The following is a 16,070-nucleotide window of genomic DNA, read 5'->3' as shown; positions in this document are numbered from 1 at the left end:
TGATGATGGTGTTCTTCAATGACGTTAAAACAAAATGTTCAGTAGCACAGACAAATAGTTCTGTTAATTGAAAAATCTTAAGATTAAGGCAGGTTCTTAACTTAAGCCAATCGCGATATATATATCGCTTTAGGTCTCCTGCTTGCTCACTGAGGAACGATATTCAGTAGGGTCTGGTAAATGCTGGTCACACATGATTCTCCAGCTTGATTGTATTCTGATGTCCTGCAACTGGAAACATCTTCGGGGTGCCGACCTTGTGTGACTCATAATCAGCCCTGAAGGTAAGGTGGTATATTAGGAAAGAAAAGTTGACACTTAGCACATCGTGTAACATACCTAAACAACGTACATTACAGTTTCTGATAAAGGAACGTGATGTCATTTTTCTTATGACCCCACCTAAATATTTCAACCATTACATTTTAGAGTAACGTTACTACGTGTCACTCTTTAGATTGGAAGATAACACATTGGATCAACCCTAATTGCTGAATATTCCATGAAGTTAATTAGGATGACATTACTGGTAATATTGTTAGAAATAATTGCAAAGTAACAATGTTTCTCCTAGTGTACAGGCGTACCTGCTTTTCTTTGAAATATATTGTCTTCTTGAAGTGAGAGAAAAGGGTTAATAATCAACGGTAGGGTTGTAATTATGCCTTGTCTGGGGACCTGGTGGAATTGTTGTATTGCGGCATGGGATTGAAAGCAAGCACTTGTCATATCTGTGCATTATTACAATGAAGTTTAAAATTCAAGCAGCTCAGCCTACACCTCAGACACACCTTGTTGGTATAATAAGAACTAGGTTTGAAAAAAAAGACAGCGAAAGAGAGAGAGAGAGAGAGAGAGAGAGAGGCTCGGTTGTTATTCAAAATAATAACACCGAGGTGCAGGATTGAGCAATGGGAAATGTACTTAATGAGATGACACAACCTTATTTGCCTGCCTTGGCAACTCCCATTCTGAAAGACATAAAGTAGAGTAGCAAACATACGCTTCCCCTTCAGAGCAGCTGTGCTGGGAGCTGATCCTTTGTATCTGAATCAAAAACTGATGTAAATAATGAGTTTTAACGCTAGCAACTTTCTGTACTCGTCTTCCACCTTCAACGGAGGGTCCTACAACCCATCTAATACGCAAACCATGGGCGGTGGAAGCCGGACCTCAACTTCGAAGACCTGGTCCTTTTCCGCCACCGGCTCGGGGGGATATGACTGTGGGAATGATTACAAAGAAAGCTTGCTTTCCGGTAACGGCAAACAGACCATGCAGAACTTAAATGACCGGTTGGCCTCCTATCTGGAAAAAGTACGATCTTTGGAGGAGGCCAACGCCGACCTTGAGAATAAGATACAAGAATGGCACAAAAAGAGGGCTACTAACAGCAAAAAGGACTACAGTCAGTATGAAAAGGCCATCAGTAATCTACAAGCCCAGGTATGAGATATTTCATTTTCTTTGCGTCTTCTTGAAATAGTCTTGATGCCCAAAACATACTGAAGGTTTGACTGTTGATAACACATGTAGCCCACTCAGTTTGCATGTTCCCAGTTGTAAAATCTATGCGTTCCTCCACCTTGTTTTATATTCCAGACCAAGATTTGCCCAAGGCAGTTTCACATTTCCTTATTTTATTTGGCTCTTCTGGAAAGTCACTTTCACACGAGTTTTTAAAGTTTTTTTTTGTTGTTGTAGAACGTGGCCCTTCCTAGACCAGGGGTATCTTACTCTCATCCGATGCTGAGGGTCTATCAGTTTGAAATTCCCCAAATTTAACATTAAACACAAAATCAGTGATTTATATGGGCCTCATCAACTGGTCATTCCAGTCCCTGATGAACATATAATTATGGTGATGGTCATTAATTTTTTCTTAAAAGAAGGAATAAGCAAAGTAATTAACCCCTCTACACAGCAAATTAATTCATTCACGCTATATGGATAATATATGTACAGATGATCATATTAAGAAAGGATGTTTTACTCAACCCTAATATAATGATTTGAAGAAGCCAGGAGGTAGATCTTCAGCAGTTGCTCAACCATTACTCTTACAACCCTCAGCCAAAGAAAGGGCTGCATATTGGTTATTCCTGATGTAGCTATGTGAAAAAAAATCCAACAGGTTTCTGTCATTATTGGATTAATTTCAGGAATACAATAAAACAAAGTATCTGCAAAGGTAACCTCAGATGATTGGTATGTAAGCAGTTACATCATCACATTTACAGAGCAAGCTTTCGTTTTTATTTGGAAACCACAACTCCCGGTCCCGGTGTAGGTATGAGTACGATTATAGGACCTTTTGAAATGGAAAGTACTCTTGCATCAGGACCCAACAAATTTAATGTTCCCAGTACTGTTAACCCTTTGTAAAAGGAAAAATCCGAGACAAAGTAGACCATTCATCTTCACAGTGGCTCTCAATGGGTTAATTTATTACATTTTTACTTTTTATTGAATAAAATTGATATTATCTTTAAATGTTTCAAAAGTTCACCATCCTACCTTTTCTAGTGACATCACATAACGTGGCTGAAGATGCAGTCACCTATTGGCTGGCAAACATGTGATTTCATTTACATCTTTTAGACCAGTTAAGATGATGATGATCAAGTCACCTTGGTATGCAAATAAAGATTCAGCATCACAAGTATGCCAATTATTGACTAGAAGTTGACTCGAATTTGACTGCAGATAATAACCATTTAGTCTGCCCATTCTAAAGTCTGAAACCTTAATCGGTCCTTTGTCTCGTCTTAGATTCAGGAGCCATATGCCGATCCCGAGCCGACAGTTACATGGCAAAATTATGTGTTTATAGAGAATTCTGTGACTTAATAGCCCATCAGTAATGAGTCTAAAATATACTTTAGAGTTGTCACAGACAATGCAGCTTTGTAGGATCCTCGGATGTCGGTCCAAGTGGATGTGTCAGGTTGACCTACTGACTTGATCTGAGGACATCTTGAAAAAGTTCGCTCCTTGTAAAAATTACTGACGAATTTGAGGTTAAGTAGTTTATTATTACAATGGGATGGAAATACACAACTCTGCATTACATCTCTTTTACTTGCTAACTATAAGATTAAACCATACAGGACGAGAGCAGGAAATAATCCCCTGATGGTTATGTACGGTCAAGAGGGTACGGACTATCAGTCGGGTGCTCCTTGTATTTGCTCACTCATTCTCGTAGTCTTTGGCCTACTGCTTGATCTGTATGGTCGGACACTACGGAAGTCTTGGCAGCTGATGTAAAAGTCTAGTATATGGTGCCATGGATCCAGAAGTCTGCTGGACTCCTGTTATTTAGCTGTCACTGGATTTGGGTCGATTTTAAACCCCAGTCTGGTCCTGCTATCAACTACCTCAACGGAATTATCGTATCTCCTGATATTTTGTACACAATATTATTTACTTGAAAAAAATCATTTTGACAGATCTGTCCAGAAAGTACAAGGAACAAGATAAGTAACCATATGTCAGCACTTGAGATGTTTGATTTTTAGTTCTCCTCTGATGTGCCTCTTGTCTAGAAGCGCAGAATGTTTGCTGGGTATGAGTGAATCATAGTGTTCTATAGCCCCAAAATGTGTATAGAAACAGCAGAAAATATGCATATAATAGTATAAATTAATATGCACTAATATGCGTTCTTCTTCTGAATGCCTCACTCATGATATAAATACCTCTCGATAGGTAATTCAGTCGGATAGAGGTCTTGGTTAAGCCCAGGACCTACTCATACTTCTTTGGCCATTTGAAATGACGTTAAGTACACAATAGGACTGTAGACCAGCTTGTTGATTCATGGTTTCTCTGTATAATACAGTTTTACACTAGGCAGTTATTTCCAGGATTAACCCTTTCTGTATTTGCCGTATTACCAATCTAATCCTTTTACTGCTGATTCATTTTAATAGCAAAAGGTGGCTTCATGTGCGTCTTCGTGTTCCTCTTCGTGGGGAAAGAAATCTTTGTATTCCATGAATATTCTTCCTTTTTTGCTGTTTTTTTGTAGAAGGGGTTAATACGGGGTTAACACGGTACGCACTACGCAGCAGCTTTGGCGCCAGTATATTAAAGGTCCGTATGAGCAACTCTATTGGTCGCCGGCAGGGGCCTCCTCTGCCATCAACCAATGAAGTGCACCTGCACTTCAAAGCTATCTGATACAATAAGTTAAAGTCATGTAAGTACCGCAAACATGTCATTAAAAACAGCTAGACAGCTGCAGGCAAACGTTCATTGAAATATAATTTTACTTGATTTTGGGTCACTTAACCAGATGGGCACCCATCAGTCATTCAAATATATTGTATTTGGACTATTGGCAAATCTGGATATGAATAATAATATGCCTGTTTGGGATACACAACCGAGTCATTGTCTGTGTGACAATGGCATACATTGTGCCTGTCTAAGCCCTGTATGGGAAAGAGAAAACAAGATACACCTCTTTGGCAGCAATATGGCAACTACGTGCTATGCTGTCGGGATCACCTTCCAGAGAGCGATTGCAACCAAGGAACTTGGAGACCATGTGATAGGAAGGCATTTCAGAGGAAAACTGAAATGTAACCTTTTGACAATTACCGCTCTCTTTGTGTTTTGAAAGTAGAGTAGCGGTTATATTTCAGTTACACAGATTAAGTAGGCTGCGAAAAAGTATCATATTTACAAAGCATACTTTTTAATAAGGAAACATACAATGGTGTCTGCTCTAGGCGAAAATCTGACCATTGTGGAGATGGTGAGAAAATGGAAATGCGCTTGAAGAATTCTGGTAATGTGGTATATGATGTGTGCAATGTAATATTAAATGACATCTTAAAATGTTTTTCTAACAGATCAGTGATTCCGTTAGGAAACCCATTGTGAACCATCCAATTGGTCACCCTGCCCCATAGAATAACATGGAAAACGTAATGAATTTCTCCTATTGGTTGCCCCCCCCTTGAACCACCTTATCCTCACCCCAAAGGGTGTGCCATAATCTTATAGACTGTTTTTATGTTAATCTTCCTGTTGTTTTTGGTTAATCTGTTTCAAACCCTAATTGAAATTGTTATCCATTATTTAATCATCTCCCTATTGTTATATTAAAGACCTGGTTTGTCCCCAATAAAGGTGTGCCCGTTCCTGTATATCTGGCGTGTTTTCCTAGGCCGGTGGTTTAAAGAGTTCACTTTGACTCCCATCCGCTGCAGTATGGCTGGCTTGGACCAACGCAACTACCCCCCTATAGCCGGCTAACAGAGAGGGAAACCTGGCAACTGCGGCGAAGGACTAATCGGGTTGCCTAATTCCCGTTATAGTTTTATTTCTCCATATGTTCAGATTAGAGATCCACAACCCCCCCCCAATGACCCTTCATCATTGAAGACCATTGTTATTGTCCCCTACACAGCCTTCTCCAGTCTTGGAGGTTTCAAGCTACCTAAAATATTTTTCATTATGCTGTCACTTATCTTGGTCACTAAGACCCCCTGTAGAGGTTCTGTAAATATCCTTCGATTATGTATAACTTTTGTTTGTCAAATACTTCATTATACAAGTATTATATAAAAGCAATGCCCTTTCACAATGCATTATTGTTCTCTTTGGTCCATCTCTAAATACCTTTTGCTAAGAGAAATCCTTCACTATTGTTTTGCTCATGTTTAGGTTCCTTTGATGCTAGACTTAGTTTTTCCTTTAAGATGATCTGGTAGGGTTTATTTCAAGGTAACAATAATAACCTCTTGCTCTTCAAATAATTTCTACTATATCCCCCTAATCCTATAACCTCGGGCGAACCTGCTTGCATGGGTTTTGCCCAGATAAGCAGTACAAGAGATTCCGATTCTATTCAGGGAGTATCATATAAGATTGAGAAGATGAACACCTTGTCTTTTCGGAAATAAAAATATCTTTACTAGGAAAGCAGAGTAATTAAAATGATGCAATGATAAATATAACCAGCGATACCTCGGCTTTAGGACCTTACAATCTAAAGAGGCACTTGTCGTTTTATTCTGCATCCTGGCTTTCTGGAGATGCTCTGGCTAATATCCGGCTTCTCATCTATGAACTTCATATTCTCCATGATTAGAGTTAATTCAACTTAAATATCTGCACATTTACAGAAACCAGTAAATGGTGATGGGGAGAGTATATTAGCTTCACCAATCATCAAGCCATCTCCACTGGTTTAACAAGGGGGGCTCAAGGATTCTAGAGACCCTTAGAACAATGCTTTGCCAGGGTCCTATGTTTTCTAAAATTAAGAACAACATATTTCATATAACAAAGAGTATATTTGAAAGGAAATCTCTCCATGCTTCCTCTAAGTGGTCCATTAGACCAACGGGACTCTAAGCATCTGCTTCATATTGATACATAGTAGCACCTAGTGAGCTTAATTCACAAAGGAGCCCAATGTATTTATCTAAGAAGAGTTAGCCCTTCAAACATCTGAGTAAAACAAAATGACATTTTGCCTTCACAAGCCAACTAAGATCTTATGGTACACAACTGGGATTCACCCGTTAACTTTTGTTATTCGCAATCAATGGACCATTATTGTACCACTTGTACAGCACATTATACAACACATGGTGGACCCAATAAACATCTTCTTCTGCCCACTTGAAAGAGCGTTGCTAACTCCTATATAATACTTTTATTGTATGATGCTTCAGGGATGAATTTCTTGTTGTTGAAAGAATTCCAAATTAGGTCATAAAAGAAGCCCTCTGAAGCCTTCTAAAGAACTGTATATGACAGCTACAATAGGTATGCACTCATCTCATACGGAATGTTATTAGGCAACATAGGTTACTACATATATATACACCGTGCCTTGTAATTATACTAATTGTACAGGGTTCTAAAAAGGCGGGAGAGGAGATTACTTTTTATTACATTTTTATGACCTGTTGAAAATATGCGGTTTTGCCTTTCTTCAGTATAAAGGGATGACTCCTAAAGCCATACTATAGTAACCTGGTTATATATACAGTGAAAGTGCGAAGTGATCTAATAGGCTCCATAAAGATAAATACACTGATTCTTCACACACTAGGGCTTTCTGCCATGATGTTTTGATTATTTGGTATTCATTGTCAAAACCATACCTTGGACCCCAAATCCCAATGTCCTTCTTTCCTCCCATGCTGTCCCACATTTATATATATACATATATATATAGTTTTTTTTATTTTGCTTGAAAAAGATTTTTTCGGGCTTGCCTATAAACATTAGACTTTTATAGTATCATATAGTATTGTATTATTTTATAAACATTTGTTGCCCGTCCTGTAAAAATATCAATTGGTTTTATTACAGTGCGTCAAGGTTTAGCGCTGAAAGTTTAGACAGCCTACACAAGCCTTCGACTTATGTGACCTTTACGGTAGTCACTAATATTCTCTGTCTCTAATTTAATAAGTTGAAGGACACATGTAGATATTCCTGGTAGGACAAAAAAAAAGTTAGCTTTGTTTTGATGACAAATCTGTAATTAATGGTTTTGGATGAATCCCTCTGTCTCTGTTGAAGAATTAGCCGCGTCTGTAGATGAATGGTCTGGATTTAGAGGTAATTGAAATAAAAAAGGGAACTTAAAAATAATGGTTCTTCGAAAGCAAGCACATGGAGGCATTGCATCATGAGGATCCTGAGTGTTTTCCAGCATACATAAAAAAGGGAATGCCTTCATGTCTAGACCCAATAAACTGAAGATGGATTAGTGAAATTGGCTTTGGCGATGGGGTTAAACAAACACACACCTTTATACTAAGCAGGTTGGGATGGCAATAATCAGAAAACATGTTATTTGAAATCAGCCTAGGGTTATCTCCGTGTTTGCAACTACAACACCCCCTTTTCTGTGATTTAAAGAATTCCCCAAGGATTAAGAAAACACAAAACCCTTTGTGGTGTCACCATGGTCTTCCACAGACCATCGTTGATGTTTTCTCCAGAGATTTAGCCTTCATGATGCATACTATTATAGTATATTCATATGACAACCACCAGCGTAGAGGGATTAACACCAAGGCAGTACAAGATATTTCCTGGGGCCTTTGAGGGATCACGCTATGGTCAAGTGTGGGACCTGGTGGGCTGCTGGCCCACAGCGCCCCATACTCACCCAATCTGTGGCTCCAACAGCAGATGCTTAACTGACCACATGAACATAGACAGTGACTACAAAAATTAAATGACCCACTTATTAAAACAAACTCTTCTCAACTGGGCCATCACACAAACATCTAAGGCATGATCGCACACAAAGAACATATCTGCTCGCAAGCCTAAAGCAACAGTGGAAGCATGAGCTGTTTACCTAAAAAGAAGAGAGATGTCTGCCTACTTAGATTTTATCATGGCTGGCCTTTAAGAAAAGGAAGATTAACATAAACATAACCTCTACTGTGGACTAGGACAATGTTATAGTCCTTAACAAGTATTATAGGGCCTTGTGGACTCACAGTGGCTCAACTATACGATAAATAATGGGATGTAAAGTTATTTGACCAACAAAGGCAATACAATTAGATACTAATAGGCCTTTAATATTTTAATATTAGTGGGGCAAATGAAACTACGTTACGTTATACCCTTTAATTCTGTTGACGCAAGACACAACAGTAACGTGTTTACGATGTGATATGAGCGCCACCGTCTCATGTGAAAGGAGCTTAAGATGTAATATAGCCTATGGTTAATGATAAATGATATGTACTGACTCGAGCATTTTTTTTTAATCTCACAGTTTATTGATGGACATTTGCATGGAGCAAAATTGACATTACAGATGGAGAACGCCCAACTCGCTTCTGATGACTTCAAACGCAAGTATGTCATTACGGTAGAGTCCGCCATGTTTCTATAATTACATAGGCTATTAATATTCAACGTAAACCCGTGTATCCTTAATTTTCATGTTTTTATTTATTTTTTCACAATTTAAAGGTGCTGTTCCATTTGGAACATTGAGTTCTTCAGTATGTTATCATCCGTGGGTTTTCCTTTTTATCAATGCTATCAGCGCAATGTTGTTTCAAATGTTGTATTTCATCAGAAAAGACTCCTATATCGCAGAATCCTGACATGTTTTCGACCTCTTAGGCAAGAGATCAACGCCATGTTGTATGACGCCATCATTATGTAATAAAATAGTATATTTATAACCTCCAGTTTCTCATAATTATCTGACGTGTATCGCAATATCACATGTCAAGTTTACTCATCTCAAGAAGTTTCTATAAATATGAACCGCAGTTTTGAAACGTATGATGCAACAGAAACGTGATGCTGCTTAGCACATGGAGAGGTTCCACATTTAGGAATTTCTTCCGTGAGATTGATGTGTCATACGTGTGATTCAGAACCCCCATCTGTCTCGCCTGTTTAATAGGCGTCAGTTTTAGCCGGGACTAAAATGTGCAAGAATCTGATAATTAAAGTTGCTTCAAGCTGATACCAGAGTTGACCGGACCGGTAACTATTCAAAGCAGGGCCAGTGATAAGCAGAAAACACGTATGACACATACATGTTTTTAAGGCAAATGTTGCAACCCTAGCGGATACTATTTATTAAATGATGATATCGGGTCCCCTGGTTTCCTTGTTTACTTCATCCGTGGTGGTTACGTGGTATGGATTTTTGTGTGGTTAAAACACAAAAGCAGCTAAATTTATTTAATTGTGGCCTGACCCAGGACAGCACCCTCAGCCGGCCGCCCCCCCCTCTGTGGCCACCGTGCCAGGATATGGGAATATATCTTCTTACGGACCTGCAGCGTCGGGTACAGCGTACCACTATAGTCTGCCATGGTGTAAATGGGCTTATTGGGAGTAACACGAATTCTCCTTTGTAAATGGACCACCGAGGAACCTGGTTGCCCAATTGGCAGAGGCTGCGGCCCCCAAACCTGCCGCCCTAGGCCAGGATCCACCACTGCACAAAAAGTTCAAAAGGACACAAACATATAAATTTTATTATAATTAAGACTAATTAACAATATTTTATTGGTGTCATTTTTTTACTTAGATACAAGATATCTTTTACAAGATATTTTATGTCTCAATTTCCTGATTGTGATGATCAGGGCAATCAAGGCAAACTTATATTTTACATATACATTTAATATCACTTTTTAATTGGTAATCGCCATTATGTAGGCTTGCTGAGTGTGTTGACTGAAGTGGAAGACTTTCATAAATAAATATATAAAAGAATAAGACAGAAGTATCACTAAGCACCCAGTAGTAGAGCGATGTATTTACTAACAGGGCTTCGTAGATCACTGGTGAGATTTTATTTCATATTTGTTTTCAATTCTAGATTAAAAAAAAAATGTATTTGGCCGGTGGATTTAGATGGATGAGGTCAATGGCTACGACGAACAAATACATTCACAAGGAATGTTGCACGCAGATGTGAGAGACAGTCGCATGCCCATGTAGTCATGGGTCTGGAATATAGATAAAGGAGTGTAAATAAAGATATGGCGTATAATATCGATCACAGGAATGCATAGGATTTGAAGTTGACAGTTCAGCTCTAAAGCTGAGATTTTCTTAACCCCTTAAGGACAATGGACGGTCCCTAAAACCCATTGAAAACAATGCATTTTGAGCCCGTACATGTACAGGCTTTGTCATTAAGGGGTTAAATGGGAAAATGACTAGAAATGATAATGCATCATCTGTCCTTGGTGAGGATGACAACAGTGGCCTATACTACTCGCTGTCTTCTTGCACACATGTTGACTTCCAGGCCCCATCCATGGTTCTACTTTCACTTATCGGTGGCTTTATGATTTTTCCAAGAAATTTGTATTACCCCATTGCAAATATTTGCTGAATAGGCAGTGCATTCTGCATTTTTACTGCCCTGACTGTACCAAATAATGTTTCCTTTGCCTTAACATAAAAAAATATTTCCCAAGCATCTTAAAGATTGCCTTTTGTTTTGTGGCGAGTTCTATGAATGAAAATTCACCAGTCAGGTCATCGGATTTTTATTTCATATCCTCGCGTATGCAAATCTAAACATGTTTTTAACTTGTGAAGGTACGACACAGAGAAAGCCACGCGCACTGCTCTGGAGAAAGATTTGGAGGGTCTTCGTAAACTTATGGATGATCTTACCATTGTCAGGACAGATCTGGAGATGGAGGTTGAAGGAATGAGGAAACAACTTATATTTATGAGGAAGATCCACGAGGAGGTACACAGTTATATGACTTATGATATATGCACAATTATGTCATTTAATAGAAAACAAAAACAGCTGAGATACATGTTCCTCCAAAATGTAATTTAATTGGTGCCACCATAGTTTCAAATTTATCGGTTTCCAGTGGAAAAAAATACTTAATTCTAAGTGCCTGCTGAACGTTTCTGATATAGTGGTGACCATGAAGGATGGATCCAAGTTTCCATTTATATTTAAAAAAGGCATGACAAACTAGAAATGCTTTTAACGATTGCCACCTTAAATGATGTAAATGTTGTGTAGTTTAAGTGGACATCTGATCTTCTAGGATGGAGCTGGATCTGTAGCTGTTATTCCACTGTGCGAGGAACTTTAGCACTTTTTTTTTTGTTTATTAACCCCAAAGAATCCATATTGTAATGTAACTATATTGTTTACCTTTTGGCAATCAAGAAGATTAAAATACAGCTCCCCCTTACAAGTATTCTTCTTGAGGAGGTTGCTCTCTCAAATACAGATTAACAGCTAAAGCTCCAGGTCCATCGGATGCTGCCAAGTCAGCTGTGCCCCATCCTCCCATTTTTTTTTTTTTTATATAAAATGTTTGCCCATCTTGTTTTTTTCACAGCGTGTGATCTAGACCCACAAATTGCTTAGTACAGCATTGAGCTTGATAGCACATCCATACAGCCACAGTGTCCCCGCGTCGTACTAGCTGTTCCTGAGACTAGAAATGCATGGCCGTATTGATACAAACCAATTCTAATAGAGTTCCGTATTAGAAATAAGAGCAGTCACCATGGAAACCGATGTAATTTTCCTGCTCAGCACTCCACTGATGCATGCTTTTTAGATGGCTTTCCTTGTCACCAGGCCCTGCTTGTAGAAGGTTTCAGGTTTAGAATGAGAGAGAATGATACACCCTTTTCTCCGTGTCTCTCCCAGTTTCTCATGAGTGCATGAATGATCAGCTTGGCCTTATTACAGCTTGTTGTTTTAGTTAACCATTGCACTCCCGCAGTACAGCGTGTGCTTGGGTTTTCCTCCCATAGCTGCAGGCCGTGGATGTGTGGCTTGCTTGTTTGAACCCATCCTCTATCACTTATATCGATGTCTTTAATGAGAACATTTTAGAAAAATTATAGAATTTAGCCGATGACAGCTATACGGCTGTAGTTAGTTTCAGGTTCTGGTACTTATTCCCCTCGGGCAACAAGACTTATCCTCTAATTGAGAGTAGGAATTCCCAGTAGGAACTTCACAAAATGCTGTTGTAGGCCCTGCATAATCTTTTATTTTATGTTTATTTTCATCAGGTTTGGTAACATGTTTTCCAATACGCACAAGCTGTGTACCAGTGACTGTTTATATAAGTATTATGTATTATATATTATCACAATTAATAGCCACCCTGGCCCGCTGGATTCCTGGCCGAACATTAAGTGACCATAAAAATGTAGTATGCCACCAAGCATCTCCAGCCGTTGGACGAACTTACATCATCGGGAAGGCCCTGTTGATGCCTTGTTGACGTATGAGGTCCCTTTTGGAATTAAGTGTTTTTCCTAAGAATTTGCATTCAATTGACAGGATATGCAGATAGCCGAAGGTCGGAAAAAAGGTTCATCTGTGAACGTGGAGGTCGATGCTCCTCCAGCGGCTGATTTGGGCAAGATTATCGCTAATATGAGGAAAGAATATGAGGCTATCATTGAAAAGCACCGCAGGGAGGTGGCAGAACGGTATAACCAACAGGTAACTATTAATTAAAATGGCAAATGAACAAAACCACACTTGCAACAATGTATAAACTGGTTTCCAACACTGAAAAGTAGATACGTGATTGGAAAGTCGTATGAAGTGGTGCCTCCTATGTATAAATATTAGTTGGTTTTTTGAGCCAAGAAATGCACAAAACTTGCCGCCCAAACCTACATGATGGCATCACACCCACAATAGAACTCTAAACATATGATTATGTCTCTTAAGCGATTTTAAGCATTGCATCGATCATGCGACACCTTTATGTGTCAGCCGCTGCACAAGACACGGTGGAGAGAACTTGAAGCAATGAGATCGACGTTGTAATTTTGACACCGGGTCGAAGCAGTAAAATTGGTGCTGGCACTTTAAGGCCAGCGGCCGATAAATCACAGAAGTGTGGTGGCACACTATATGGCTCGCTAAAGGTATGCGAGAGGCAATGAGGCACTATGATTTTTTTAATGGGGGCAAAAATAAATGGGCAGACGGAAGCTGCCATTACATGTTTCTAGAAGTAGCCAAAAGCTGTTATTTTTTAACTTAAAAATGGTGCTGTACTCTAAATACATGTCTGTCTTCAAATAAACTGTCCCTTCAAGATTTATAGTGATATGCAATTTTAAACCAATTAACTCTGCTTTCTCCAGTCAACAACCGTACAGCAGGAGGTAAGCACAAACACAGAGGCATTGCAGGCTAACAGGAATGAGATAAAAGAACTGAGACGAACCCTACAAACCCTAGAAATTGAACTGCAAGCGGAAATCAGCAAGGTGAGACCCAGACCTTCCTATATCAGTTATAGCTTAAAACAAAAAAAAATAGCGATTTGTGATTTTTTGGGTTATTTGTACTTTTTTTTTTAAGATAAGGAAACCGATTCACAGTGCAGCAGGTGGAGGGTTAAGCGCCTGGTATTTTATTTATATAGCTTAAAACTAAGCTGCAAAAAATAGCATCTTTACTAAATGTTTTCTGTTGTTTAGAAACATGCCCTGGACAATACATTGACCGAGACCCAGACACATTCTGCAGAGCAGCTTCAAAAAATCCAGACGTTGATCTGCCAGTTGGAAGCTGAACTGAGCAAAGTCAGAAATGATCTAGAAAGACAGAACAGCGAGTATAAAATCCTTCTGGACATCAAAAGCCGCCTGGAGAACGAGATCGCTACCTACAGACGGCTGCTGGACGGAAATAACCCCAGGTACACAAACACTACAAAGGAACATCTTTTTCTAAATTCATTCCCAGTCCTCATTCTTACACATAAGCCAGCTTGGGCAACATGTTAACAATTCTCAATTGAATGAATAAATACCCGACAGCTCATTAATGGTGGCAGTATATAGTATTGAGTACTCCATAATTAATCAACCAAACGTATAAAATGTTTTGGAAGTTACTGACCTTCACCGGATACATTATTCTATTGACACATAGATGTAAACATTAGATAATTCTGTACTAATATTCTTGTATTCTTTTTGTTTTTTTTCCAGCGGAATATCCTCAAATCCAGAAGGTAACGCGACACTGTTTACATTTTTAAGAGCCCTCTTTTGTTTCTCGATGTCTAAATTGTTATGGGTTGAGCTACTTGTTATGACATATCATTTTGTGTATGTATATATATATATCCATGGAAAATATAGGAGTTTATATTAAAGTACAAAAATATTTATTAGTTTAGGTCATATGTGAATAAATATTTTTGTACTTTCATATGAACATCCATGGATGTCTAATTATGGTCGAGGATCAGCACCAGGGCAAGTAAATTGATGGATTAGAGTATGCCTTCCATTTTTGGGATATTTATATATATATATATATAAGCAAATCACCATATTTAGAATATTCAATCATTTTTTTTTTGTATGTTCTTTACACTTTAAAGCTTAAGTTAAGTTTGGCTGCCAGTTGATGGAAACTCACAAAAGTCCTGTGTTTTTGGTCCTTTTAGACACAAGTCGGAAAGTCAGGACAATAGTTCAAGATGTCGTAAACGGAAGGGTGGTTTCGTCCACGTTCTCTGAGATAACCCAGAAGCCTTGAAAGACGACTTGGAAAAATTGGAAAGCTGAAGACGTGGCATGCTTCATATCGCCAGAGGGTGATAGATACCCTGTTTACATGTGCCAATATTTATCATTAATGTACAGTTGGATTATTTTTTTATCAACCTGTCTGCGTATTTATTAAGGTTAAGTGGGTGCAGAATAACTTAATATAACAGAACCATTGTTTCTTCCATATGATGCTAATCCACGTGTGCCATGCCAGGCGATAGCACAGAGGTTGTAAATAAAGACCCTGAAAATGTGACGCTGATCATCACCATGACTACAGCCCGTCATCGAGCTACTCTATGGTAGGAGGTATACCTAGCTGGCTAGGTAGTCTTGTGCGCCTCCTTTGCCTTGGCAACCAACAAAAACCTAAACTTTTGGGGCACAGAAAAGGTCTTGCTATCTTCTACTGGCTTTGCTAGTTCTGAGCTCATACTTTCATAAAGTTTCGTTATTTCCAGAGTTAGGTAAATGAGTTCATTATATGTAACTTTGGTTGATACATAACACTCTTTACTTTCCCAAAATCCTCTATCTCACTGATATGGTTTGACCAAGTTGATGTTTATATTTAGGAGATCCTTCGAGAACTATTGCATTTTTGGTTTTGTATTGAAAAACGGTGCTCATGTTTGCCGGTTTCATGAAATCCGGCGGTGTTTGGTCTGTAACGGTCTCAAACTATTATCAAGGATTTAAATTCTAAAAAAACCTTCATTGTAGAGACCATGATTCTACTTTAATGCGCAATATAATTCTTGACAAAATGATCTTGGATGGTGAACACATTGGATATGAATGAATGTTCCAGCACCAAATTCGCTATGCCCATTTGTATTTTTTAATTTGGTCAAAAAACCGTATCTGAGCTACATTACCTTGCCACATGTGGTCAGAAAATATGTATTATATCCTTCTTTTCTAACACCCCCTTAAGAATGCAGAAAGGGGGATCATGTTAAATATTTAATTTATTTTACTACAGCGACAGATGAATGGGCAGACAGAAG

General features: G+C 38.7%; 1 protein-coding gene across 1 annotated transcript; it reads left to right on the top strand.

The window, feature by feature from the left end:
* Positions 1-1,152: 1,152 nt before the first annotated feature.
* On the top strand, positions 1,153-15,027 carry LOC149274360 (keratin, type I cytoskeletal 19-like). The gene is made up of 7 exons (XM_089505597.1): positions 1,153-1,446; positions 8,774-8,856; positions 11,080-11,236; positions 12,815-12,979; positions 13,636-13,761; positions 13,975-14,195; positions 14,955-15,027. Exons 1-7 carry the CDS (start codon positions 1,153-1,155, stop codon positions 15,025-15,027), a joined length of 1,119 nt encoding a protein of 372 aa, XP_089361723.1.
* The last annotated feature ends 1,043 nt before the right edge of the window (positions 15,028-16,070 follow it).

The sequence above is a fragment of the Sceloporus occidentalis genome, unplaced genomic scaffold, assembly GCF_023333645.1.
Source record: "Sceloporus occidentalis isolate IW3139 unplaced genomic scaffold, rSceOcc1.0.p SCAF_335, whole genome shotgun sequence".
Classification (NCBI taxonomy): domain Eukaryota; kingdom Metazoa; phylum Chordata; class Lepidosauria; order Squamata; family Phrynosomatidae; genus Sceloporus; species Sceloporus occidentalis.
Note: the sequence above shows the minus strand (reverse complement) of the source record. Positions and strands in the feature narration are given on the sequence as shown.

Coding starts and splice junctions, on each gene's coding strand:
- LOC149274360 (XM_089505597.1), top strand. CDS start 1,153: ATGGGCGGTGGAAGCCGGACCTCAACTTCGAAGACCTGGTCCTTTTCC. Junction 11,237..12,814: donor TGAGGAAGATCCACGAGGAG/GTACACAGTTAT, acceptor TTCAATTGACAG/GATATGCAGATAGCCGAAGG. Junction 12,980..13,635: donor CAGAACGGTATAACCAACAG/GTAACTATTAAT, acceptor TGCTTTCTCCAG/TCAACAACCGTACAGCAGGA.